This window comes from Typopeltis vanoorti, chromosome 22 (assembly GCF_054136105.1).
Source record: "Typopeltis vanoorti isolate ZY-2024b chromosome 22, IOZ_Tvanoo_1.0, whole genome shotgun sequence".
In the NCBI taxonomy this organism is placed as follows: Eukaryota; Metazoa; Arthropoda; class Arachnida; order Uropygi; family Thelyphonidae; genus Typopeltis; species Typopeltis vanoorti.
The window spans coordinates 32,934,279-32,961,215 of record NC_143570.1 but is presented as its reverse complement, the minus strand read 5'-3'; the positions used below and the strand labels follow the sequence as shown (position 1 = coordinate 32,961,215).

The window sequence follows — 26,937 nt, the reverse complement described above, 5'->3', positions numbered from 1 at the left end:
CATACATTTGGAAACACAGAATTATCTAGAATGCCATTGTAGGCACATCATTAAGATTCACTGGAAGTAGGGAGCTTAGCCCAAACCATGAAAACCAGCCTAGACCCATGATACCCTCTCAATCAGACTTCACAGTTGGTACTGTTGGATCCTACTTCTTCTCAATCTATACTTTGGATCCGACATGTTAGTCACTATGATGTTCTTAAACAAAATAATAAGTTGCTAGTTGGTTTCTAATTCAAATATAGAGAAAATTTATATTTAAAGACTGCGCCACTCTATATATGAATTAGTTCAAGAATTGAAGAAAAATCAACCTTCAACTATTTCTCCTTAAAATATATACTGGCCGGGTATATTTGACTTACTTAATTTACCCGCTTTGGTTCGAATATTTTATGAATGGTGCAGTAAAAGAGATTCAGGCAAAATACAACTTTAGATAAACAAAAACAAACATTTAATTTAGAATCACAAATTTTACACTAAAATTCAAATCAGTAATTAAGATATCACAAACATTTTAGCTTTGATAAGTTCAATCATACAAACTCAGACAATGGTAAATCTGTTGTCTCTAATACAGTCTTCTTGCAGTTCCTTAAGTTCCAAATACAATAAAATTTGCAGTAACACACCTCTTCACAAACAAACACTTTTAATTTTACACTTCAGTTAATTCTCACCAATAGTTACTGTTAATATAAGGAAATTCTAGGATGAAACTCTCACACTTCTCTGTATAGAAATATTAATGGTTGGAATAATCTTACCGATAATCTTTTTTCTTCTTCTACTTATACGTAAACACTTTTTATAACTGTAAACACTTTAAACAGTATACGGCACTCATTAAATAAATCTTCTAAGCAATAACTGAATTAATCGTCGGTCACTATACATATAAACAAACATTCTCGCATGAAATACTACTGATCACTTACGAATTAAGGCAACACACAATAATTCCTTAACTTGAGGTTTTATATGCACAGCTGTTCATTCTTTAGGCAATATATTTCTAAGCACAGCTAACGGTAAACTTCAGCTTTACAGCTTCTACTATTCGCTAATAACTCTGTACTTTGCTTCAAGGTTCTGTATGTCCTTGAAAGGTCGGCCCTGAAATTGAATCTCAACTCAAATATCGCTAGTCTATTTAGTAGTCACTCAGCTGTCTTCCATAGCTATAATTGTTATTCTACAATATATTAGCTAACTGCCTCTCGACTAGTAGACTTTATTAGCTGCTTGAGTGACTTGCCGACTCGCTATTATCGCACTGTGATTCCCGAATGCTGAATGCTCCGATTCCACCCTAATGCCAATCCTCTCTCTAATCTATTCTCTCTTATATATTTTCAGCGTTCTTCCCTTTTTATATCCATCCTTCCCGCCTAAATTATTCTCGTGATTTCTTTCTAAAACTCTTTTCAATAAACCTTCTCCTCACGTGGTGTTCCAAAACTCGCGCTCGCTTACTTACATGCATCTCCATGACAACAAAACAAAATGTAAAAAAAAATTGAGCTATTACATAACGTTAAATTTCTACAAATAGGAATAAATAGAGAATATTTACATTTCAATTAATGCGCATTTAAATTATCACATACAAGTTCTTATAATATTAACATAGTAATAAATGAAATAGCTTAATAATATTTAATACTGTTTCTTCATCATTAATACATATATCTTTGATTAAATAATTAAATATTAGATAAAATTAAAGGTAGTTATATGAATATCAATTATAAACAAGTGATTTACATTAATTAATATTTACAAGTCTAGCCTTTCTGATGAAAGATCATGTTGGATTCTGAAGCAAATAATAATTACTCCAATCTCTATATATTCAGAATCCAACAGTACAAAACATTTGAACAGTCGATGTTCTCCTGACATTTGCAAAATCCAGACCTGTCTGTCAGACTGCCAAATGGTGGAGAATGATTTCCCAATCTAAGATAGTACCACATCAAATGTTAGTGAGCTCTTCAATATGACCATTTTATGTTAATGTTTGTCTGTGAAGATTGCAAGACCACGTGTTTCCTTTTATTCTTGTATGAGCCATTGTGATGTACAGGGTGGCCATAAAATAACTTTCCCTCTTTGCTAAAAACCAATTAACGGAATGAGATCAAATTTTATATTGAGACTTTTGAAGGCATGGGGAGATGATTTCTTCAAAAAAAAGATTTAGTACCAAAAGTCGTCGATAGGGGAAATTTTGGTGCTGGCAGAGCCGAAAACAAGCGGATAATTCCATTAAAGGCAGATGAAATGGAATAATAACATTTCGACAGTGTAAGTGACAGCCACATCACTTATCCCAGCTAGATATGTTGTGCATTACAATGATAATAAGAATAATAACAATTAAACTAAAACAACAACTTGCAAGAGACACAGAAATTAATATAGTGATCGAACTCTCAGGAAATAATGTTTTATTCATCAGAATCAGGGTCCCCTGGACCACATACACGATTTTCAATATGCTGACCGTTCTTGTGTACAACAAATTGCATCCAGTGTGCGACATGCTCTACAGCTGAGCGTAAGGAGTCAGATTGGATGTTCATAACAGCCTGTTTTATGTTCTCTTTTAAGACTTGCAAGTTGGGAATGCCACCAACATACACAACGGATTTCAAATATCCCCACAGCCAAAAATCACATGGAGTGATGTCCGGGGATCGAGGCAGCCATGCCGTCAGAAAGAACTGACTGATAACCCTCTCATTACTGAAATGCTGGCTTAAAAGGCTGTACTGAACGTTCAATGTGTGGCTGTGCTCCATCCTGCATAAAAATTATGGAGTCCAAACATTGTTTGCTGCAATGCAGGAATGACAAAATTTTCCAGTCTTCATCGATAAATCTCTCCAGTAATGGAGCAGGTTACAGGGCCTGTAGGGGTAATACGCTCTAAAAAGTATGGTCCTATTATGAAATTGGCTGTGAAGCCACACCACACGGTTACTTTTGGAGAATGCAGTGGTACTTGCTGGATCGCTTGAGGATGTTCAGATGCCCAAATTCTGCAGTTGTGAGTGTTGACCGACCCATTCAGATAAAAATGAGCCTCATCATCCCATAATATTCTTCAAAGCCAGTCATTGTCGACCTCCATTCAGGCAAGAAAAACGTTAGCACGAAGGTGATGTGCTTATCATAATCTGCGGTAGTTAGTGCTTGCACACGACTGAACTTATACAAACAGAAGTGAAGCATTTTCCGTAAGATTTTCCAGACTGTACCATAAGCCATATCAAGTTTGCGCGCTATGGCATGAGTGCTTGTACCACTACTGGTTCCTGTGTCGTCGAACACCACAGTAGCAACGTCTGTTACTGTCTCTTCTTGCACTGCTTTCCTTCCTCTGCCAGGTCTAACTCCTGGTGATCCAGTTTCTTCAAACTTCTTAATCATAGCTCTCAGTGCTACAGCTGACATAGGACTTGTATGCAGGTTATGAAGCCTTCTAAATTCCCTAAGGACTGCCACGGCATTGCACTGTTTAAGGTAAAACAACTTAACAAGTAAAGCACGCTGAGGCAAAGTAGGACGCATATTGAGCACAATTCGTCAGTTATTCGAATAACTGCCTGAACTTTCCCAATCCCCTTTTAAGTGGAATTGGTGGTGCTGATGTCACGTACGCACAGTAAAATTTGCATAATCCTTTTTACCTGCGTTTACTGCAAATATTTGACAGCTTTCGGCTCTGGCCCCTATTGGCAACTTTTAGTACTAAATCTTTTTTTTCGTGGAATTCATCTCCCCATGCCTTCGAAAGTCTCAATATAAAATATGGTCTCATTCCGTGTGTTAGTTTTAGCTACAGATACCTCCAAAGAGGGAAAGTTAATTTATGGCCACCCTGTATAATAGCCATATTCACTACTATGAAGGTGCATCCAGATATTTTGATCAAATAGTATAACATGAATAATTTTCCCCATTTACTAGTTTCTAGGACTTATATGTATTTTTTCAACATGTATTCTTATGTTTTTAAGGTGCATTATGTATAAAGTCAAAGTAACTGTACATCAGTGGATTTTTATTGAGATATACCAAATGTTATTTAATGGAATTTATTATGGGACACTTTTTGATTAATATTAAAAGCAGTGTATTGACTAGTTTATACTGAAGGTTATAAAGCCACTTAATACTGTTATATTCTTTAGTGCTAGGGTTACTATGATTTGTTCTGTATAAATTAGTAATTTTTGTAAACAGCAATCACAACATCAGAGAAGATTATTATCTTCCCCCCCCCCGTGGAATGAGTGCAATATGGATTACCAGCTACACAGTCAAGTATGTTGTAATGCTATGTGCCAAAACAAGGAATATGAAACCCCCAGTCAAAAGAACAGATTTCATTGATTTCTTATAATAGCTTCTGTAAAGTATTCTGAGATATGGACTTTTCTGTTAACTGTCAGTAAATTTTTTTGTCTGATTCTTTGAAAAAATTTTTCCATATTTCTTCAGAATTTATTGCAGTATCCAAAATTTCTATGTCTAATTTTTAAAACCACTTTTTTATATTTTTTTAAAAACATCATCAAATTCCTGACATGTACCCTCAAGGGGTGTACAGGATATGATAGTACTACATGAGAAATTTACATCAGTACTAACTTCCTATCTACAATTTTCCTCCAAATCAGTCTGTTACTTGTCAAGACTCCAACCTTATCAGATCTTATATTTCTATCGTCTAAGGCAAGGCACTTTGTACCATATCAATCCACCTATATCTTGGTCTTCCTCTGGGTCGTTTTCCTGCCAACCTGGCAGAGAGCACTTGTTTTGCTAATCTTTCCTCGCCCATTCTGTTCAAGTGACCATACCACCTGAGATTAGCTCTGCTAACGCATTCCTGGATGATGACAATGTCAAGTTCTTTCCTAATATCCTCGTTTTTAATATGATATTGCCATTGATGCCTTCTGTTCACGCCTCTAATCTTTCTAAGGACTCTCATATCAGGTAATTTAGTGTTCCGACTAATTTCTCTCTTATTCCATATAAATTTATTCAATCGACTTCCTACCATACCAGCTTTGTTGATTCCGTTGTCTATTTCCATGTTTAATTTACCATCTTCACTAAAAATCGTGCCAAAGTAGCTGAAATGTTTTACTTGTTCCACAGGTTCCCCGTTCACAACAGTTGACATTTTCAACAATTCTACCTATTTTCATTGTCTTTGTCTTTTTAATGCTGACCTTCATACCATATCTATTACAACAGTTATTCAATTTAGTCAGGGAATCTTGCAAACTTGTAGCGGATTTATTTAGAAGTATAACATCGTCTGCATAAAGCAAAGAGCTGACATTAACATCTCCAATTCTGATATCATTTTTAATACCATTTTCCTTCATAATGTGATCCATATGGATAATAAATAACAGAGGGGATAATGTACATCCTTGTCTCACACCAGATTTAACATTAAACCATTTTCCTGTATTTCCTTCAATTCTAACTGCTGACTTACAACTCAAATAAAGATTAAGTATTGCTTGATATAATGCCCCATTGATACCATATAACTGTAGCGTATTGAATAGCTTCTCTTTTTTAAAAACAATATTCTTAATTTTCTATCCATAGATTTTTTGAAAAGCAAAAAATCGACTGGCAGAGTGAAGCACCTGAGGCAGCTTTGCAGACAACACTAACAACATCTGCATCAGCTGCATCAGCTCAGCAACTACAATCTGGCCGTAAAGCTTCTCAGGATAGACCTCAGCCTGCAGCTTTCAGGCAACAACCTCCTCCTATGAAGGTAAATTTTTTATAATTATTATGCAGTTTGCTGAATCAGTATTTTTCAAATGAAATAAGATATAAAAGGATAGAGGGATTTTAGTTTTATTTCTATATAAGAAAAATAGTCATAAAAGCAAAGGGAACTGTATTTAAAAACTAACTATACTGTAATTTACTATACTGTCAAATATACTGTAATATTCTGTGCAAAAGCAAGGAATAAGGAGCCTACAACCAAAAGAATAAATTGGATTGATTTCTTATAATAGCTTATCTAAAGGATTTTGATATAACGATTTACTAGCTATTTGATCACTGATAATGCCAGTTGGTACAAGGGTAAAGACAGAGAATGGTTGAAATCTGATTCTGTTGTTTTTCATCTCGGTGTTTTATCATATTGTTAATTTTTTCGATTCTGGTGTCTTGAATAAATGAAATGTAGAATTTCTGTTAGCAGCCCCAGGATATTTTTTATGCATTATACAATGTAACTTCATCTTTGTAGCACAGCTACTTGAATTCCTTGAGCCATTTGTCTTAAAAACATGTCTTGAATATTTATAGTTGATGATATACCAGAACTCTTTTCTCTCAGTTTTGCCCTTCACAAAACTAAAAAGTGTAGTACATTTTTTTCATATATTGTCCATAATGAAGTGAGAATTTATATAAATTATAAAGTTTAAGAAAGAACAGAAAATGGTCAATATTAGCAATCGAGCCAAACTAACTTTTCATGATGTAATGTCAATAACATGAACGAGTCTCAAACTCATCTTTTCAAGATAATTCTATTTTTGAAATAACACTATTAAAAAGCCTTTTGATTTGTATGTTCAAGTATATAATTACACTAAGCTAATTCATGTTGTGAATTGCAAAAAGAAGTTTATGCCAAATACTACATTAAGACAGCATACCTACTTAAAGAGGGTGTTTGACGTGTGCAGTAGCAGTGAAACAAATGAAAATCAGTCTTGTTAAATTAATAAATTAATTTATTTATTTTTTATTTTTTTATTTAAGGATATATCCGATTTTTTTATGAAAAATAAAATTTCGTTTTATTTTTCATAAAGATTAATTTCTTCAAAATTAATCTGAAGTTCGAGAACATAGATGGCAACACTATTGGAAGATTTTTTTTTCTAAGTTGGTACATCTGTCATAAGCATCCATGTGAAATTGCAAGTCGTTCTATCAAGTAGTTTGTTTTATACAGCTGTCTAAAGCAAAAGTGTTGTCTGTATCCCTTGAAATGGAAAAAAATTGAGTATCATGGAGTTATAAAATTCTTTGTAAAAGGAGGTTTAACGGCAAAAGAAATTCATTCAGTTCATAAAAGGTTATGAATTTCGAAGATCACTCTACTCCTTCATTTTCAACAATTAAGAAATTGGCTGTTGAGTTTAAATGTGGCCGTACCACTCCTGAAGATGATCCACATGGAGGATGTCCAAAAAGTATAACAACACCAGAAATCATTGATCAAGTACACGAGATGGTATTGGATGACCAGTGAGTCAAAGTGTGTGAAATTGCTGAGACTGTAGGCATTTCAAAAGAAAATGTGTAGGATATATTTTGCATGAAGAACTGCAAATGAAAAAGCTTTACACAAGATCGGTGCTGCGCTTGCTCACAGCAAGTCAAAAACACACTTGCATGAAAATCTCTGAACAGTGCTTGGAGCGTTTTAACATGTATAAAACTGATTTTGTGTGTCGATTTATTACTGTGGATGAGACTTAAATTCACTATTACACACCAGAATCCAAACAGCAGTCAAAACAGTGGACAGCAGCTGGTTGTTCAGTGCCAAAGAAGACAAAGTCGGTTCCATCAGCAGGAAAGGTCATGGCATTGGTGTTTTGGGATGCTAAAGGCATTTTGTTTATCAATTATCTTGAAAAGGGTAAAACAGTAACTGGGGAATATCATTCCAATCTTTTAACCAGAACTAGATGAAAAAATTCGTGAGAAAAGACCCAGTTTGCAGAAGAAAAAAATCAACTTTCATGAGGACAATGCACCTTCCCGCAAAGGTGTTTTGGCAATGGGAAAATTAAGGGATCTACACTATGAATTGTTGGAACATCAACCCTATTCCCCAGATTTGGCTCCCTCTGACTTCTATCTCTTCCCAAAACTAAAACTCTTCCTTGCTGGTCAGCGTTTTTCTTCGAGTCAAGAGGTGATTGCAGCTGTAGAGGGATATTTTGCAGATCTTACTGACAACCACTACAGGAACGGAATAATGGCGCTGGAGCATAGCTGGAATAAATGCATTAGTCTTAAGGGAGATTACGTTGAAAAATAAAAATAATTTTGAAATTATAAATTCGTTTTTTCATTGTTAGGCCAAGAACTTTTCAGACCACCCTCATAACAGAGGATAATTGATGGGCAGTGCTACCTGTTGTTGAGGTATTTAGAGTATCTTCGTATAAACTAATTTTTGGCAGGGACAAACAATGTACAAAGGAATTAACTTATTAATTAAATAAGATAGTATCTTCTGGTTGAAAATTAAACTTCTTTATTGTGTTCATTGGAGGATTTCTTTACATTGAACTGTTTTTAATAATCATCATCATCAAATTCCTGCCATGTACCCTCAAGGGGTGTACAGGATATGATAGTACTACATGAAAAATTTACATCATTACTAACTTCCTATCTACAATTTTTCTCCAAATCAGTCTGTTACTTGTCAAGACTCCAACATTACCAGATCTTATATTTTGGTCTTCCTCTGGGTTGTTTTCCTGCCAACTTGGCAGAGAACACTTGTTTTGCTAATCTTTCCTCGCCCATTCCGTTTAAGTGACTACCACCTGAGATCAGCTCTGCTAACGCATTCCTGGATGCCGACAATGTCAAGTTCTTTCCTAATATTCTCATTTTTAATATGATATTGCCATTGATGCCATCTGTTCACGCCTCTAATCTTTCTCAGGACTCTCATATCTGCGGTCTCTAGTCTTTGGTCAAGTGTTTTACTTCTGACCCAGCTCTCAGATCCATAAGTTAAAACTGGTTTGAACACTGTCTTGTATACAACTAATTTCGTGTTCCGACTAATTTCTCTCTTATTCCATATGAATTTATTCAATTGACTTCACACCATACCAGCTTTGCTGATTCTGTTGTCTATTTCTATATTTAATTTACCATCTTCAGTAAAAATCGTGCTATGTACCTGAAATGTTTTACTTGTTCCACAGGTTCTCCATTCACAACACAGTTGACATTTTCAATGATTCTGCCTATTTTCATTGTCTTTGTCTTTTTATTGCTGACCTTCATACCATATCTATTACAACAACTATTCAATTTAGTCAGAGAATCTTGCAGACTTGTAGCAGATTTATTTAGAAGTATAACATCATCCGCATAAAGCAAAGAGCTGACATTAACATCTCCAATTTTGATATCATGTTTAATACCACTTTCCTTCATAATGTGATCCATATAGATAATGAATAACAGAGGGGATAATGTACATCCTTGTCTCACACCAGATTTAACATTAAACCATATTCCTGTACTTCCTTCAGTTCTAACTGCTGACTTACAACTCAAATAAAGACTAAGTATTGCTTGATATAATGCCCCATTGACACCATATGACTGCAGCGTATTGAATAGCTTCTCTCTTGGCACCTTATCATATGCCTTTTCCAAATCGACAAAACTTAAATACAGATCTTTGTTATATTCCCATGCTCTCTTGACTATTTGTCGTAAAGTGAAGATCTGATCCTGACAGCCTCTGTTTGGCCTGAATCCAGCTTGTTCTTCACCAAGCTTTTATTCCACAATTCTTCTGAACCGTTTCTCAAGTATACTTGCATAGATCGTGCCAGGGACACTCAGTAGGGCAATACCTCTGTAATTCTCACATTCAGTTTTATTTCCCTTTTTATATATGGGTACTATGAGAGCTCTACTCCAATTGTCTGGAATTTGTCCCTCTCTCCAGGCATTCTGAACTATGCAGTGCAGCCACTAAGACTTTTATACCACCATACTTCAGCATTTCTGTTCGAATATCATCTACTCCTGCTGCCTTTCCACATTTCAAGCCTTTGATGGCTTCTTCTATTTCAAGTATGGATATGTATTCCTGACTGCATGCCTGGTCAGTGTTTTTTATCACTATGCTGTCATCACTGCTTCTTTCATTTAGCAAATTTTCAAAGTAATTACTTCATACTTCAAGGATATCTTTTTCTCCCATTTTCATGTCATCTTTATCATCTCTAACTCCTTTTACAGCACTCTTTTCTCCATTCCTAAGCTTCTTCAACAACCTCCAGAATATTTTGTCACCTTCTTGATATTTATTTTCGATGTTCTTGCCAAAGTCCTCCCATGACTTTTGTTTAGCTAGTTTTACACACTGTTTAGCTTTGTTACATTTGTCTCTGTATTCTCTAAGAGCACAAGCTGACTTATTTGCCAGGAAGTTTTGATAAGCTTTCTTCTTTTCCTTCATTGCCTCTTTAACTTCCTGTGTCCACCATGGAGTTCTAATTTTTCTATCCTTGCAGACAACTTCACCACATGCCTCTCTGGCTGAATCAATCAGGGTTTTCTTCAAGGCTCACCACTGAATCTCCAAGATTTGGTTCCTGTTCTCAAACTCTTTCATTTTTCTTTCAGTAATACTTTGTGTATTTCAGTGTGTAGTTCACATCTGAGAGCTGCTCAACTTTTATTCGCTTTAAAACTTTCTTACATGTCATTCTTTTCAATATGAAATTCAATTTTATCCTGCTCAAGACTAAATAGTGATCACTTCAATTTCAAATCCTCTGTACACTCTGGTGTCCTGCACCAGGGAGAAAACATCACTATCAACAATAACATAGTCAGTGAGACTTTTCTTATTCCTTGCCTCTTCTCTCCATGTGAATTTGTGCACATTTTTATGTTGGAACATGGTGTTAGTAATAACCAGTGCATGTCCTGAGCAGAAATCCAACAGGTATTTGCCATTATTATTAGCTTTGCTCTTTTCTCTAAATTTTCCCAAAACATTTTTGTATGTCTGACAATCACTTCCTACTCTGCTGTTTAGATCCATAACAAGGACCAACTTTTCCTTTTTCATTGTGTCAGTTGCTTTTTCTAAAGCATCAAAAAATTCCTCCATTTCTACCTTAGTAGAACCTTCTGTGGGACCATAGGCACAAATAAGTCTCATTGTCCAGTTCCCCATTCTGATATTTGCCCAAATCACTCTACTTGAGACTGCCTGTCATTCAAGAAGATGAGCCTCATATTTTGTGTTGAATACTATGGCTACTACTTCTTTTCCTTGATTGTCATTGTCTGAATATAACATTTTGTATTTATTACTCAGAAAGATCTCGCCGGTTTTTGTCTTTTTTGTTTCAGTCACCCCTATTATGTTGATCTGGTACTTATCTAATTTCTCCGCTAGCTCCATTTCTTTGCCATTCAGGCTTCTTATCTTGATAGTACCGATCTTTAACTCTGGTGATGTTGTGTTGGGGTGCGTTTTCAGATTTGTTCCAGTAGCTGACTTTTCGCTGTTCGCCCTGATTCCCTGGCAAAAACAACGGGGGCCCCTCGTTTAACCGGGTGACGCCCCAGCCGTCATGAAATTTTGTCATGTTGTACCATCATTTTTTATTTTGGTTTAACCAATAAGAATACAATTTGGTCGGCTAAATCCCAAATTGCTAGCCCATCCTCGTTTGTTCAGTATCCAAGTAGATACCCAACAGGGTGCACCACGAGAAGGTGAGGATTGGACATTAGGTCAGAAACCTTGGTCAGTTCTCCGCATTCCTTTAAAGGCTATGTGGAGGTCTCCTCTCAGTTTTACAGCTTTGACCCTTAAGCACCCCTGTTTTTGATAAAGGATTTGAAATTATTATTTGTTAGTAAAGAACTTTAATGGTTTATTAACAACACACACACACACAAAAATGAATATTTTAATCCTGTGTTTAATATAACAGTAACTTTGACATTGTGAAGGATAAAGATAACACAGTAAACAAATTAATTTTAATATGAACATAGAATATCAGGCAAGCATTCAAATATTTTGACTATGCCCAGAGAGCATAGTCAAACGTGGCCAGTTTTTTGTTTGATTTAAGCACAGAATTACAGTCTTTGATATGTTTTGAGAGTTTTTTTTTTTTTTTTTTACATCCATACTTTTAAGTTAGGAGTGTTCTGTAAAGCATCGGCAGATTCCTAGAATAATTTTACTTTGGAATCATAGTATTTTTCTCCATTTAAAACTATGTGATCTGCACGTAGTTGTATAATCCACTGTGTCCTATTGGTTCGTAACTATATAAATCTGGTGTCCTTTGATTTGATGTGCTGGATCTAGCAGAAGTTTATTTTTATGTTGTGACCATACATGAGATATTGGTTGGTCAACCTATAGTACATTAGTACAGTGTGTAGAAAGAGATTTGGAAATGGAGGAACTTGTTCACATTATATTTGAAGGTCTATGAATTGCAATCCTTCAGAAACACTTGGTAGGGGAGGCTATTCTGTGGAGGAGGAAGAGAAACTTGTTTTGTGAGTATGGACTTGGAATCTGAAGGGACGTTGGGTGAAAGCTGAACATGTTTCAATGGATTTGCTAGAGTGGTGGGGGGAATTATTGATTCTAGTTCTAATGAACATATACTACAGAAATATTTCTAGAAGATGCATGCAGTTGATACTAAATGCCAGTATGAGAGTGCTTGGAGTAAGTAGGTAGGAGATGAGTCATTAATCAGTCTGATTGCTCACTTCTGCATTGCATTGAATATTTCTAGAGAGAGAGAGAGAGATTAGTTAGGTTGTCCCAAAACTCCATGGTAGACATAGGAAGTTAAAGTGGCAGTGAAGGAAAACAAGAAAGCATATGGAAAGTTCCTGGTTCAGTTTTATTTTCCTTTTTATATATGGGTACTATGAGAACTCTACTCCAATCATCTGGAATTCTTCCCTTTGTCCAAGCTTTCTGAACTATACAGTGCAGCCACCTGTAAGACTTTTATATCTCCATACTTGCTTATGCTCTTGGACAAGACAAATGTAAGAAAGCTAAACACTAAAACTATTCAAACAAAAGTCATGGGAAGACTTTGACAAGAACATAGAAAATAAATATCAAAAAGATGCAAGATATTCTGGAGGTTGTTGTAAAAGCTCTAAAATGGAGGAAAAGCTGTAAAAGGAATTAGAGATGATAAAGGTGACATGAAAACTGGAGAAAAAGATATCCTTGATGTATGGAGTAATTACTTCAAAAAACTGCTAAATGAAACAATCAGTGACAGCACAATGAAAAAAACACTCAACAGGCATGTGATCAGGAATACATGCACATACATGAAGTAGAAGAAGCCATTAAAAGCTTGAAATGTGAAAGGCAGCAGGAGTAGATGTATGGGCTCAACATAAAATATTCGACCAGAAATGCTCGAGTATGGAAGTATAAAAGTCTTACAGGTGGCTGCACTGCATAGTTCAGAAAGCCTGGACAAAGGGAAGATTTCCAGATGATTGGAGTAGAGTTCTCATAGAAGCCATATATCAAAAGGAAAATAAAACTGAATTCGAGAATTACACATATATTTCCCCACTGAGTATTCCTGGTAAGATTTATTCAAGTATACTTGAGAAAAGGTTTAGAAGGATTGTGGAAAGGAAGCTAGGTAAAGAACAAACTGCATTCGGGCCAAATAGAGGTTGTCTAGATCAGATTTTCACTTTATGACAAATAGTTGAGAAATCATGGGAATACAACAAAGATCTGTACTTAAGTTTCGTAGATCTGGAAAAGGCATATGACAAGATGTCAAGAGAAAAGCTATTCAAAACGCTACAGTTATATGGTGTCAATGGGGCATTATATCAAGCAATACTTGGTGTTTATTTGAGTTGTATATCAGCAGTTAGATTTGAAGGAAGTACAGGAAGATGGTTTAATGTTAAATCTGGTGTCAGACAAGGATGTACATTATCCTCTCTGTTATGCATTATTTATGTGGATCACATTATGAAGGAAAGATATCAAAATTGGAAATGTTAATCTTTGTTTTGTGCCAATGATGTTATACTTCTAAATAAATCTGCTACAAGTCTGCAAGATTCCTTGACTAAAGTGAATAACTGTTGTAATAGATATGGTATTGAAGGTCAGCAATAACAAGACAGAGACAATGAAATAGGTAGAAGCATTGAAAATATAAACTGCATTGTGAATGGAGAACCTATAGAACAAGTAAAACATTTCAGCTACTTAGGCATGATTTTTAATGAAGATGGTAAATTAAATATGGAAACAGACAACAGAATCAACAAAGCTGGTATGGTAGGAAGTCAACTGAATAAATTTATATGGAATAAGAGAGAAATTAGTCAAAATACTAAATTAGCTATATACAAGACAGTGTTCAAACCATTTTTAACTTATGGATCTGAGAGCTAGGTCAGAAGTAAAACACTTGACCAAAGACTAGAGATCGCAGATATGAGAGTTTTGAGAAAGATTAGGGACATAAACAGAGTGCATCAATGGCAATATCATATTAAAAACGATATTAGGAAAGAACTTGACATTGTCAGCATCCAGGAATGCGTTAGCAGAGCTAATCTCAGGTGGTATAGTCACTTAAATAAAATGGGAGAGGAAAGATTAGCAAAACAAGTGTTCTCTGCCAGGTTGGCAAGAAAAAGACCCAGATATAGGTGGATTGATACAGTTAAAAGTGCCTTAGAAGATAGAAATATAATATCTGATAATGTTGGAGTCATCTTGATATGTAAGAGATTGATTTGGAGGAAAATTATAGATAGGAAGTTAGTAATGCTGTAAGTTTTTCATGTAGTACTATCATATCATATCATATTCTGTACACCCCTTGAGGGTACATGTCAGGAATTTGATTATGACAATTTTTGGACTAGTCATTTGATTAATTGATGTGATTGTTTTTGACTGTGACATCTCACATAACATGCTTTGGCCCAAGCACACTTAAAAGCTATTAAGTTTGATGTGTTAGAGTATCTACGAAATTTATCCCATGCTCTGTGTTAATCTTTTTTGGCTGTCTGGCATTCTGGATTTCACCAAGGCTTTGGACAGAGTTGAAATCGAGATGATGTTTTTGGGATGGAGGCTGCCTGGACAGTGCACTCTGTTATATTCTTTACCACTTCAGTGGTAGGTGTTTGACTGATGGTATCAGCATTAAATTTTGCAAGATGAGAAAAAGTGTTCCAGTCAGTCTGGTGCATTTTCCATATGGGCATCTGGGTGCGTGAACACGGTTCCTGTGAAGACATTTTACAAAGAACAGGAATGTGATTGCTTCCATATATGTTCTCTTCTATATCCCACCTGAGCATTGGAAGAATGGAAGTGGAGCAGATTGTAAGATCAGTTGCAGAATATGAGTGGGTAGGCATATGGAAGAAAGTATTGGGTCTATTATTCAAAAGGGAAAGCTCATTATTATCAAAGATTCTTTCAATGATTCAACCTTGTCTATTAATGTTGATACTACCTACAGAGTCTTGTGAGCATTAAAGTCACCCATCAAATGTATGGATTCAAGGAGTTGTAAGATAAGGTTATTAAGATCAATTTCATTTAACTCGGCATTCAGTGGTAAATAAATTGAACATAATGTAATAAGAAATCCACGGAGAGGTGTGCTACTGCTCTGGAAGCAGTATTAAGTTGGATATGAACAGAATATGACTGTCCACTACTCCATGAGCAGGACCACCTCCAGTTCTGTCCTTGCATGCAAAAGTGAAATTTCTAACTCATTGGATCTTAGTACATTTCCTGTAGACACAAAAAGAAAGGTTTGTGTTTTTGCAACAGAATCTTGATATCATCAATATTCTGGCAAAACCCATGACAGTTCCATTGTAAAACTTTTTCTATTGTTTTGGTTTTTATAGACTTGTGTAGTTTTCAGGAGGTTGAGAGCTTACTATTCTTTGTTAGGTTTTTATTTGTCAATTGCTTTTGGGAAGTATGGACAACCAGTGTCCATCTCTTCCTCTGTTAAAATATTCAATACGTCTGATGTGTTAGGGTCAATTGGTAAGTTTAATTTACTTTCAGTGGATAATGAAGTATCCATTTTTTCTGTGAGGATGTCTGGTGGTTTATCTTTAAGTATATCTTTGCCATAATTTTTTTGACAATTGGGCTCTCATCAAATGGGACCATTTTTGGAGTTGTCTCTGGAGGAAGGCCAGAGACAACTCCAAAAGGTCACATGGTTGATGCGCTCAACAGAGAAGCACTTGCGATCATTAAGTTCAGGTATGGTAAAATTATCAGATGGTGGAATAGACATACGAATTTAAGTTACTGTTGGCATTTTCTTAATTGTTACCTTCTCAGCATACAAGTCATCTCAGAGCAGGTGTGGAGGTGGCTAGCTTTCTTATTGCATCCTGATATATGTTTGGTTCTGTTTTCATTGTTTGTGTTTCTTTTTCATCTTTTCACTTCTGACATGCATGAGAGTAATCTTGATGATCTCCCTGACAATTGACACATTTAGCTTTTTTTTTTCAGAGCAAGATTTGTTATCATGCTCTTCACTACCACATCAGGCAGTTTGGGCATGCTCATATTTCTGACATTTAAAACATCTTAATGGATTAGGGATGTACACTCTAACAGGACAGCTGAGATACCCTGCTCAATGCTTGTTTTAAAATCAAAGTTTCAAGGCAAAGCAAAGACTTTTTATTCACACTTTCAGATGACTTGGATGAGCTCATACTTATGCACAATTCAAGAAAATATTAATTGAAGAATATTCTAAAATGCTTGAGTTTGGATCAAATTTCTGGAAATTATTGGAAATCTAGATAATTTAAGGACAAAAAAAAAAGAACTTAAAGTTAAAATCTTTTGCTGAAAAGATTTCTGTGAAACAGCAGATACTTAGGGAAGTTGTCGTATAGATTTATGAGTTACCTAGACAAAATTAAACATCATAAGAAAGATTCCAGTAATTGGATCACATGTTTATTAAGATAAATATCAATAAAAATAAAAAACCCGACAAGTTTTGTAAGTCGTTTGACTTGCATCTTCAGGGGTCAAAGGTAACTAAAAGTTTAAACACAAGAAATGAGAAATTACTCAAAATTACCACTGAAATTTTCCATCCTTGTGGAATTTTTTTCTACCTCTGGAAAAAATTTCAAGATTTCTATATCCCCAAAACCTCCACATCATCTTTTAAAAAAACCAGGTGTTTATAAAATTCATTATTCCTGTGGCATCTGCTACGTAGGCCAGACAGGAAGATCAGGGGAAATTTGCATAAACGAACACCAAAAAAGACATGCAAAAAAGAAGAGAACACAAATCAGACCTAGCATACCATATAACTTCCACCGGCCATAATGTACTCTGGCAAAAAACAAACGTGTCTTACATTGAAAAAAATTGTTACATAAGAAAATTTAAAGAAGCTGCAAACATGCTTAGAATTCCAACACAATGCAACAAAAACCAGGCCCTAATTCTACACCAAGTTTGGTCTGCATTGATAAAAAATATATCCAAGTCAGACCTCGGACAATGTGAACGTGAACAACAGAATGTGACAGCATCCAGCATTGTTCAAACTTAGTGTTACACTGAATCTGCATTCAGATATTTAATTTAATGAACAGTTAGATGGCCACAACTGCATCGAATGAACTATTTTGAGTAATTTTTCATTTCTTGTGTTTAACTTTTAGTTACCTTTGACCCCTGAAGATGTAAGTCAAACGACTTATGAAATTGTCGGGTTTTTTATTTTTATTTATTTTATTTTATTTTTATTTTTGTTGATATTTATCTTAATAAACATGTGGTACAATTACCGGAATCTTTCTTATGAATTGCTAAACCACAGAAACCTACCCCTATAAAAATTAAACATCATTTTGAATTAATCTATCTCATTAAATATGGTACAAAAATAGGCTGATCGGTCTCATAGCTTTCAGAAATTTTAAATACCTTGGTGTCTGCAGAAAACAGAACCTTTAAATATCATAAAATGCCTTCTTACAAGTATTCCTTGCAGCATGTCATACTGGAACTGAAACTTCGGTGATGACGTAGGAATTCCTTTTTCTGGCTTAAGGATATTCATCAGTTAATATATTGCAGGGAATCTTTAGTCAAGAAGTTAAAGATGTTCAAAGTTTCTTATTACTACAGATTTTATATCATCATCATCAAATTCCTGCTAGATTTAATGTAAAGTTGTCTAATGAAGTGTTAGTTTTCCTTGCCATTTCTAATAATTTTCGTATTTAGTTTGGAGAAGAGTTCTTATCATTATATTGTTGTGGTTGTTTCTATGAATCATGTACTCCAACTCTGTTAGAGGTAGAATATCAAAAGTCATCATCATCAAATTCCTGACATTTACCCTCAAGGGGTGTACAGGATATGATAGTTCTACATAAAAAAAATTTACATCATTACTGACTTCCTATATACAATTTTCCTCCAGATCAATCTCTTATTTATCAACACTCCAACATTATCAGATATTATATTTCTATCTTCTAAGGTGCTGTTTACTGTATCAATCTACCTATGTCTGGGTCTTTTTCTTGCCAACCTGGCAGAGAACACTTGTTTTGCTAATCTTTCCTCTCCCCTTCTGTTTAAGTGACCATACCACCTGAGATTAGCTCTGCTAACACATTCCTGGATGCTAACAATGTCAAGTTCTTTCCTAATATCCTTGTTTTTGATATGATATTGCCATTGATGCAATCTGTTCATGTCCCTATCTTTCTCAAGACTCCCATAACTGTGGTCTTTAGTCTTTGGTCAAGACCCAGCTCTCAGATCCATAAGTTAAAATTGGTTTGAACATTATCTTGTATACAGCTAATTTTAGTGTTTTGACTAATTTCTCTCTTATTCCATATAAATTTATTCAATTGACTTCCTTCCATACCAGCTTTGTTGATTCTGTTGTCTATTTCTATATTTAATTTACCATCTTCACTAAAAATCATGCCTAAGTAGCTGAAATGTTTTACTTGTTCTATAGGTTCTCTATTCACAATGCAGTTTATATTTTCAATGCTTCCGCTTATGTTTTCATTGTCTTTGTCTTGTTATTGCTGACCTTCATACCATATCTATCTATTACTACAGTTATTCAATTTACCATCAAAAGTCTTCATATGCAATTCCACTTTCTAAAGCTCCTAATCCATTTTCTTCTGATTCCTTGATCTTTTGAGGCAGAGAATAAAGAATTTTCTTTGGAATTTCTAAGTGATGATTTTATTTCATTTGAGGATTTGTTAAGCAAAATTCTCAGTAGAATAATATCAAAGGATGATAAACTGAATGTGATGAAATGAATAAATATTTTGAAGTTGGGTGATTGTTTTACAGAAGAGATGCGCTCTGCAGTCATGTTCAGTGAGTGGTGGAGATTCACTGTGGGATTCACTTGTGGTTGATTCCCTGCACTTTGATCTCAGTATGGTATCATTGATTGTTGATCTGGGATAGCCCAATTTGTCAACAATTTACCAAACAAATAGGCATGCAACATGACATGCTATAACATCGCCTCTTTTGAACTCCATCAGTTCCCTTGGAAATTGGTTAGCAAATATAGTGGAGAGAGAGAGACCTCAGAGAAAAGTGACTACAAAGAAATTTAGAAACCTGGTCAACTTTTGTTATTACAAGATAAGTCTGATATCAGACAGAAGGAAAAGTTGGGGTGAGTTCATCAGGCTTATACAGGGTGTTCGGGATAAATTTGACAGTTTCGTAAGGAAAAAGAAAATCTTCTTTATATCTATTAAATTTAATGAATTGACAAAAAAACATTACAGGCAGAGTTAATTACAATACTATCAACAAGATTTACTCAAAATAACCACCATTAGCATCGATCACAGCTTCAATTCTGCTTCGGAACCTCGAACAAGCTGATGCTACAGTCTCCCTGGGAAGGGCCGCAAAAACTGTTTTAATTTTATCCATTAACTGGGCTTTTGTATTACTGGAAGTGCGATTGGTGTCTTTTTCAACTGCGCCCCATACAAAATAATCCATGGGTTTAAGGTCTGGGGAGTTTGGAGGCCAAACATTTGGACTGGTGAAGTCGTAGAAATTTTCAGACAACCATTTTTGACTTTTCCCAGAGGTGTGGCAAGGGGCCGAATCCTGCTGCCATACATACGGCCTACCATTGGCTACCCTTGTTATCCAGGGCTTGACTACAGTTAGCAACTCCACGAACAAAGCCCGAATTCCAATGCCAGGGTTCTTCAACACCTGTTCCTGCAGATTTGCGAGGAATTCTGCTGTACGAACGCAATCAGATCATCTGCTAGGGATCTTTCTTCTTGCTACATCCTCGTAGTCACCATTGCAAGTCTCTAGTTCATGCCTGATTGTTTTTACTGTATTCAGGGAGCATTGGGCAGCAGTCGTAATATCCTTATTTTGATGGCGGGCACGAATCATCATGATACAAGTTATTCTCTTCCATGATTCAGGTGGGTTCCAGCTATCCATCCTTTCTGACATCTTGTATATGAATGAAGAAGGGTCCAAACTTTTAAATGAAGAGAAGTGTGTGTTAATACATGTAACTTACGGAAAAATATAATTAATTATAAATATGTCAAATTTATCCCGAACACCCTGTATATCAGGTAACCAAAAACATTCATGCAGTTTTTCATAATAAAAGTTAAACAACTGCACAGATTTTCATAAAATATTTTATTCATTAAAATAAGCACCTTCATAATTTACAACTCTTTCCCAATGAGATATAAGTTTGTAAATTCCGCTTTTATAAAATGCTTTGTCTTTGGAAGTAATAAACCTAGCAACCCCCTGCTTCAATGTCTCTTTTATTTTGGAATTGTATTTTGCATGTGATTGTCTAGTGCCAAAAAAAATGTGTAATCACTTGGAGAAATGTCAGGAAAATATGGAGGATGAGGGTATCTCCCATCCTAAAGCAACAATCTTCTCATAGGTAAGTTTTGCAGTATGAGATTTTGCATTGTCCTGTAAGAATAGTACTTTCTTCTGATTAACTACTCCTTGCTGTTCTTGAAATAACTCATCCTGCACATGCTTGATCTGCATCGAGTAGATCTTGGCCGTAATTGTTTGGCCTGCAGTGAGAAACTCGTAATGGACAGTACCAGCTCCAGTCCACCAAACACAAAGCATAGTCTTCTGGGGATGAAACGGTGCCTTTGAAGTTTGCATTCCTGGATTGTTTGGGGAGGACAACCAATGATAAATTCACTTCCTGGTTGAGTACAAGATCCATTTTTCATCACAAGTGAGCAAGTAATCCAAAAACGGCTCGTTTTTATGATGTGAAGAACAAATTGATAGCCTTTGAAGTTTATTGTCATCTGATAATGCATGTGGAACTGATTTGCTTGACTTCCATGATTTTCCCAGATGATGCAAGTGTAAACGAATTGTTTCACCACTCAAATTAAACATTTGTGAAAGTTTTTGACATGTTAACATAGAATTATTTTCAACAGCAGCATGTAATTCTTCATTATCGGTAATGGTGGGTCTTCCCGAATGTGGTGTATCTTCAAGTGATTCATCACCAGAAACAAATTTTTTAAACCATTTCTATGCAGTATGTTCAGCTACGACATCTTTTCCAAATGCCACACATATCTTACGGGATGCTTCTGAAGCTTTCGAACCAAGTTTAAATTTATAGAGCAAACAAGCCTGAATTACACCTGGTTCAACTGACATTTTAAAAGGGTTCAAAGTCACAGAAAAAGAGTACACACCAAATTAAAGCACACAATTGATTGACACATATCTGTGCCTTATGATGCACATAAAAAATTGTGCTCTGCAAACCACTACAGAATAAAAGAAGTCATTGCAGTGAACTCTGCTGAAAACCGTACAAATACTCTATACGGTAACCTTTTTGGTTACTGTGTAGAGTATTGAGAGACTCCCCAGTTGGTTATAAGATTGTAGATATTGGGCATCATGATAGATTTATAGTAGTCACCCAGATAGATTGAAGAAATGTTATCTAAGCAAACAGACTATTATTATTGCTGGGGAAAATTTGATACAGCTGTTTGTAGAGGAAAATGTTTTACATAGATCTGAAAAAAAAACAAATTTAATGCTGTTTCTGCATGTTAAAAATGTAGAAACAGCAATAATTAAGTCAGATATATAATAATGAACATCATAATAAAATAAATAATAGTTCAAGTAAACAATTATGAATAAGAAACGAAACCTTTTATCAAAGAACTGAAAATTTAATAGAGAAGTTGAGAAGTGGTATTAATAAGGAACAGGTATTTTTACCATCTTTTTTGTTGACATTCATGTTATGCAGAAAATTTTTTACATATATACAATAAAATAAAGAATGATATACAATTAGTAATCCTGATGGAGAGTGCATAATAATCTGGATTTGGAGGATAATGTGTCTATATCTAGTAGTGTGTAATCAGCAGAGTCAAACTGCTGTGAAACATCTAGAAAGAAATAATTTCTCAGGTCACATACAAGAGGGAAAAAAAGCTTAAGTTTTGTCCATAATAATTTTGCTATTATTGAAACCCTTTTTTCATCATTTTTCTATGGTGCACTATGTAATATCTAATATTTAACAAGATCAGATTTTCTTAAAAATTTATTGATGGTTGATTTTTTATGAAATAAAAAAAAATTAAAAGTTTCACACTTTTATATATGTAAAAATTTTGCTAAATCTATAATGCTTTATGAATAGAAAAGAAAAAGTATAGCTTACGGCTTGTCACAAACTGTTTAATTACAATATTTATTGTATCAATCAAACAAGTAACACGGACTCACCTCAAATTAGTTTTATTACTGAAACTTGGGGGGGGGGTAAGGAGGAAGAAGAATAAAACATTGAACTTTCTAAGTTTTCATGCCATTAAAGCAGTCCTGTAACCTTGTTTACATGATAATGATCTTTGTTTCATTTTCACCACGATGTTTTGCTGCACCAGGCAGGGTGCTTGTGCAAAGTTTGTACTTTCAAATGAGAAGTTTGATATAAGACCAAAAAAAAAAAAAGGACATTTGTTAATTAGAACAGACTATGTTCTGGAAGCCAGAAGTTTTAGGTAGATATGTAGTGTGAAGAGAAAGGACATTTTTTAAGCCAGAAAGGTGGAAAACAGTGTCCACAAATTAATGGATAAAATTTTTTTCAAAGGAAGCTAAGTTGAAATGTGGATAATCTATTAAGATGAATTATATACTTTTTCCAGAAGTAATGAACAGTTCCATTTAGATATGTTGAACAGCAAATTGCAGTTAGCTTTGATATCACATCTTATTTACTAATAATAGCACTAACAGAGACTCTTGATTACTTATTACTTTACATGTCCAAGTAAAATCTGCAAATAAATTAAAGTTTTTTTTATGCTTGTTAAAAATTAAATTGTTCCCTATACTCATTGTCACTTGTGTATTGTAACGAGTAGTTGTGCTCTGAAGATGCTGCTTTGAAAACCAGCTAAATATAAGCCAGTTCATAAATAAATCTTTCTTTTTATATATTGTTTTAATGTGGTATAATATTGGTAAAAAGCAGAGATGAATAATATCAAGCACATAATCCTGTCCACAAGGTAGGCTTGATGCCAGTTTAATGCCAAAAAGGTGTGGAGTTATGCATTTTGGGATCAAAAGATTACAAACTTTGTATTACATTGATGGAACTGTATTCCAAGAAATTGATAAAGCTAAGGTTTCAGGGTGTTGGTGGATAGCAAGTTGAGGTTCAGAATGCATCTTGCCAAAAGTGGTCAAAGTTGCTCATATGTTTACTTGATTATTGAAGAACACTAACAAGGAGAGAGAAAAAAAGTTATTATTGTACGGGGACCTCCACAGAGTCCGAAGACTCATCGTGGGACATCCATACTGTCCACACAATCTATTGTACCTCCGCTTGAACCTATTCATAGAGTGCTAATAACTGACTCTAACAATCCGTTCCATTCATTCACAACACTCCATGTATAAAATCTAATCCTCACGACCCTACTAACCACACTTTTACTCAACTTCCAGGAGTGACTTTGTGTTCTAGCCAAGTGCTGAAACATTTTCTCTACATCAATCATATAAAACCCTTTAAGTAACTTAAATGTGTTTAACATATCCCTCTTTTTTCACCTATCAACCAACTTCTGTAGTCCACACACACCCTCAATCTCTTCTCATGGGGAACATTCCACAGACCCCCCCCCCACCATCTTGGTTGCTTGTCTCTAAATCCTCTCCACCACTTTCTCATCCCCAAGAAAACCAGTAATCCAGATGTAGATGTATCAGGGCCTTATAAAGAGGAATAACTTCTTTATCTCTATTGTTAGTGTGTTCTTCAATAGCCAAGTAATTTTATAAGCTCCCTTTGCAATATGCCCTCTAAACTTTAAATCTCTGTCTGCCACCACCCCTAAATCCCTAGCTTCATCTATTTTCTAGAGTACAGTTCCATCAAGTGGTACACAGCTTGTAATCTGTTTATCCCAAAATGCATTAAACTGATATTTAGAATACACTATCTTTTGCTCATACTGAGAGCTTATTTAAATCCTGTAAGCTCTCCACATCACCTTGATTCACTATTACTCTACCTAACTTTGCATCATTAGCAAACAACTGAATATTTCCTTTCAGGTTATTTCCTATATCATTTATGTACAAATTAAAGTAATGGTTCTGACACTGAATCTTGTGGCACATCACTAGTCAACAGCTTTTGCCTGGATTCTGCTCCTACAGATATCTGTCCAGCAGCCACCAACTTATCCACATAACCAGTATCGCATTCATCCCCATTTGTTCTAATTTGCATAACAGAGTTTCGTGTGGTATTCAGCGAAATGTTTTTGTAAAATCCAGCAGAATCGTGTAGCCATTTCCTTTATCCAACTCAGCCATCACTCTATCATAAATAGTTAGTAAATAACTAACTACTAAGCCTATAATAAATTTAGTTTAATACTTTATCCAAGTGTAAGCAAACAAAGTTTGTGCCTGAAAGTATCCTCAGGACTGGGTTACTAGTTGCAAAGGTGGAGCAAGCTACCAACACTCCTATCTCAGTATCTCCTATAATGCAAAACACATCTCCTTGCGGATATGTCTAATGTTATGCATTAAGGGAAGGGCCACTACCCAGACTAGTTTCGACCTTTATTGAGGTCTCTTCAGTGGGAGCCAGGCCCAAGTGGAGATATCGGAAGAAGCATTAGCAGGTCATCTCTACCTATAGGAATTGCCAATTGGTGTGCCACCCCTTTTTTAATAATTTACTCTGGATTTAGAGAAAAATTTCTCTAAATCCAGATTTAGAGAAAACTCTGGATTTAGAGAAAAATTTCTCTAAATCCAGATTAAATTATTAAAAAAAGGGTGGCACACAAATTGGCAATTCCTATAGGTAGAGATGACCTGCTAATGCTTCTGCCGATATCTCCACTTGGGCCTGGCTCCCACTGAAGAGACCTCAATAAAGGTCGAAACTAGTCTGGGTAGTGGCCCTTCCCTTAATGCATAACATTGACATATCCGCAAGGAGATGTGTTTTGCATTATAGGAGATACTGAGGTAGGAGTGTTGGTAGCTTGCTCCACCTTTGCAACTAGTTGCCCTGGTGTTGTACCACCTTAACCCAGTCCTGAGGATACTTTCAGGCACAAACTTTGTTTGCTCACACTTGGATAAAGTATTAAACTAAATTTATTATACTCTAACCAAGTGAAAAATAAACATTCAATAACTACTAAGCCATTTTGCCCCTCATAGAGATATTCTTACACCCATTCTTAAATTCTCTTTTTAACAAGTTTTTCCATTTGGAATGATAGCTGTGAGGATATAGGGTTTGTCAGTTGTTGCATAAGTTGTTGATAGATGGAAAAGAGGAAATATGATGGAAACGTTTAAGTTATTAAAAGGGTTTTATAATACTTTTGTCTGCACTAGTCTATATATGGCACCTTTGTACTGATTAGAAAAAGGTTCCTAAAGAAAATTTTTCCAGTACTGTGTTGTTTAGGTCAATAACAAAAAAATAAGTCATTCTGTATGAATAAATCAAATTATTGACAAGAAAAAGAATCGGGGATATAATTTATATATATATATATATATATATATATATATATATATATTATAAATTTCTTGTTTTCTATAGAAATGGTTGCTAGATTGCAGTGTCTTCTTTGTAGCATTATAAATTTTAAGTGTTTTTTATAATAATAAATTTCAATTTTGAGAAGCTATGTACTCCACTGGTTACCAGTGTTGGTAAAATTAAATATATGCTGAGAACTACAAAATTATTTTGAAATGTATCCAGTAAATTATTGCTGCAAGTATATTGTGCAATAATCAGTGGGAGTCATACTAGATTTTAGAAAGCAACTTAAGGCTTTTAGTTCCTTTTCAATATCACATTCCTTACTGTGTTCTTCAGTTAGTTTCAATTGTAAATTTTTATATAATAGCAATGTATTTATCGTTCTGAGTAATGTTGGCTAGCTGGGTGTTCAAATTGATGCTAAAAAAATGACTGTTAAGAATATTGGCAAATGGAGCTCAATCCGTTTTTTTTTTTTTTTTTTGGTGTGTGTCCATAGTGCAATTGGAAGAACAGCAGAACATTGCATCCTTTGACTGGAAAGTCTTGACAAGGGAAATCTTTATATGGGCTTTTTCAGTTGAAGGTGAGTTAGCTAATCTCATACAGAGGTAGCAAGGTTTTTTCCTGCCAGAAACTCTGGTTTTTCATCCTGCATACAGACAAAAAATACTGTTGTTGGTGATGATGGGCAGTAGATGGTGTTGATGGTAGTAGTGACATAGTAGGAGAATTAAGAAGTAGTGCAGAGGGTGAAATGTATTTAGTGCTTTTATCGAAGATACTTCCCACACAAACAAAGTTTGTGTGGAAAGTATCTTCATGGCTAGGCTACTTGTATATATAAGCTAATGACTTCATACCAGTTGCTTTAGTATCC

At 35.0% G+C, this 26,937-nt stretch overlaps 2 protein-coding genes across 3 annotated transcripts in view; one reads left to right on the top strand and one right to left on the bottom strand.

The window, feature by feature from the left end:
- LOC150094288 (queuine tRNA-ribosyltransferase accessory subunit 2) overlaps positions 1–26,937 on the bottom strand; it is a 183,911-nt gene that overhangs the window by 145,595 nt on the left and 11,379 nt on the right. The gene's annotated exons all lie outside the window — the stretch shown is intronic.
- The window catches only part of LOC150094289 (zinc finger C4H2 domain-containing protein), a 140,040-nt gene that overhangs the window by 102,150 nt on the left and 10,953 nt on the right, over positions 1–26,937 (top strand). The window contains exons 4-5 of one of the 2 annotated variants that reach the window (XM_090412310.1): positions 5,653–5,827; positions 8,175–8,241. In XM_090412310.1, the coding sequence (XP_090268436.1) occupies positions 5,653–5,827; positions 8,175–8,213 (214 nt within the window). In that variant the 3' untranslated portion in view covers positions 8,214–8,241. Of the gene's footprint in view, positions 1–5,652; positions 5,828–8,174; positions 8,242–26,937 lie in introns of those variants that run through there. The other variant, XM_090412309.1, reaches the window with a different exon arrangement.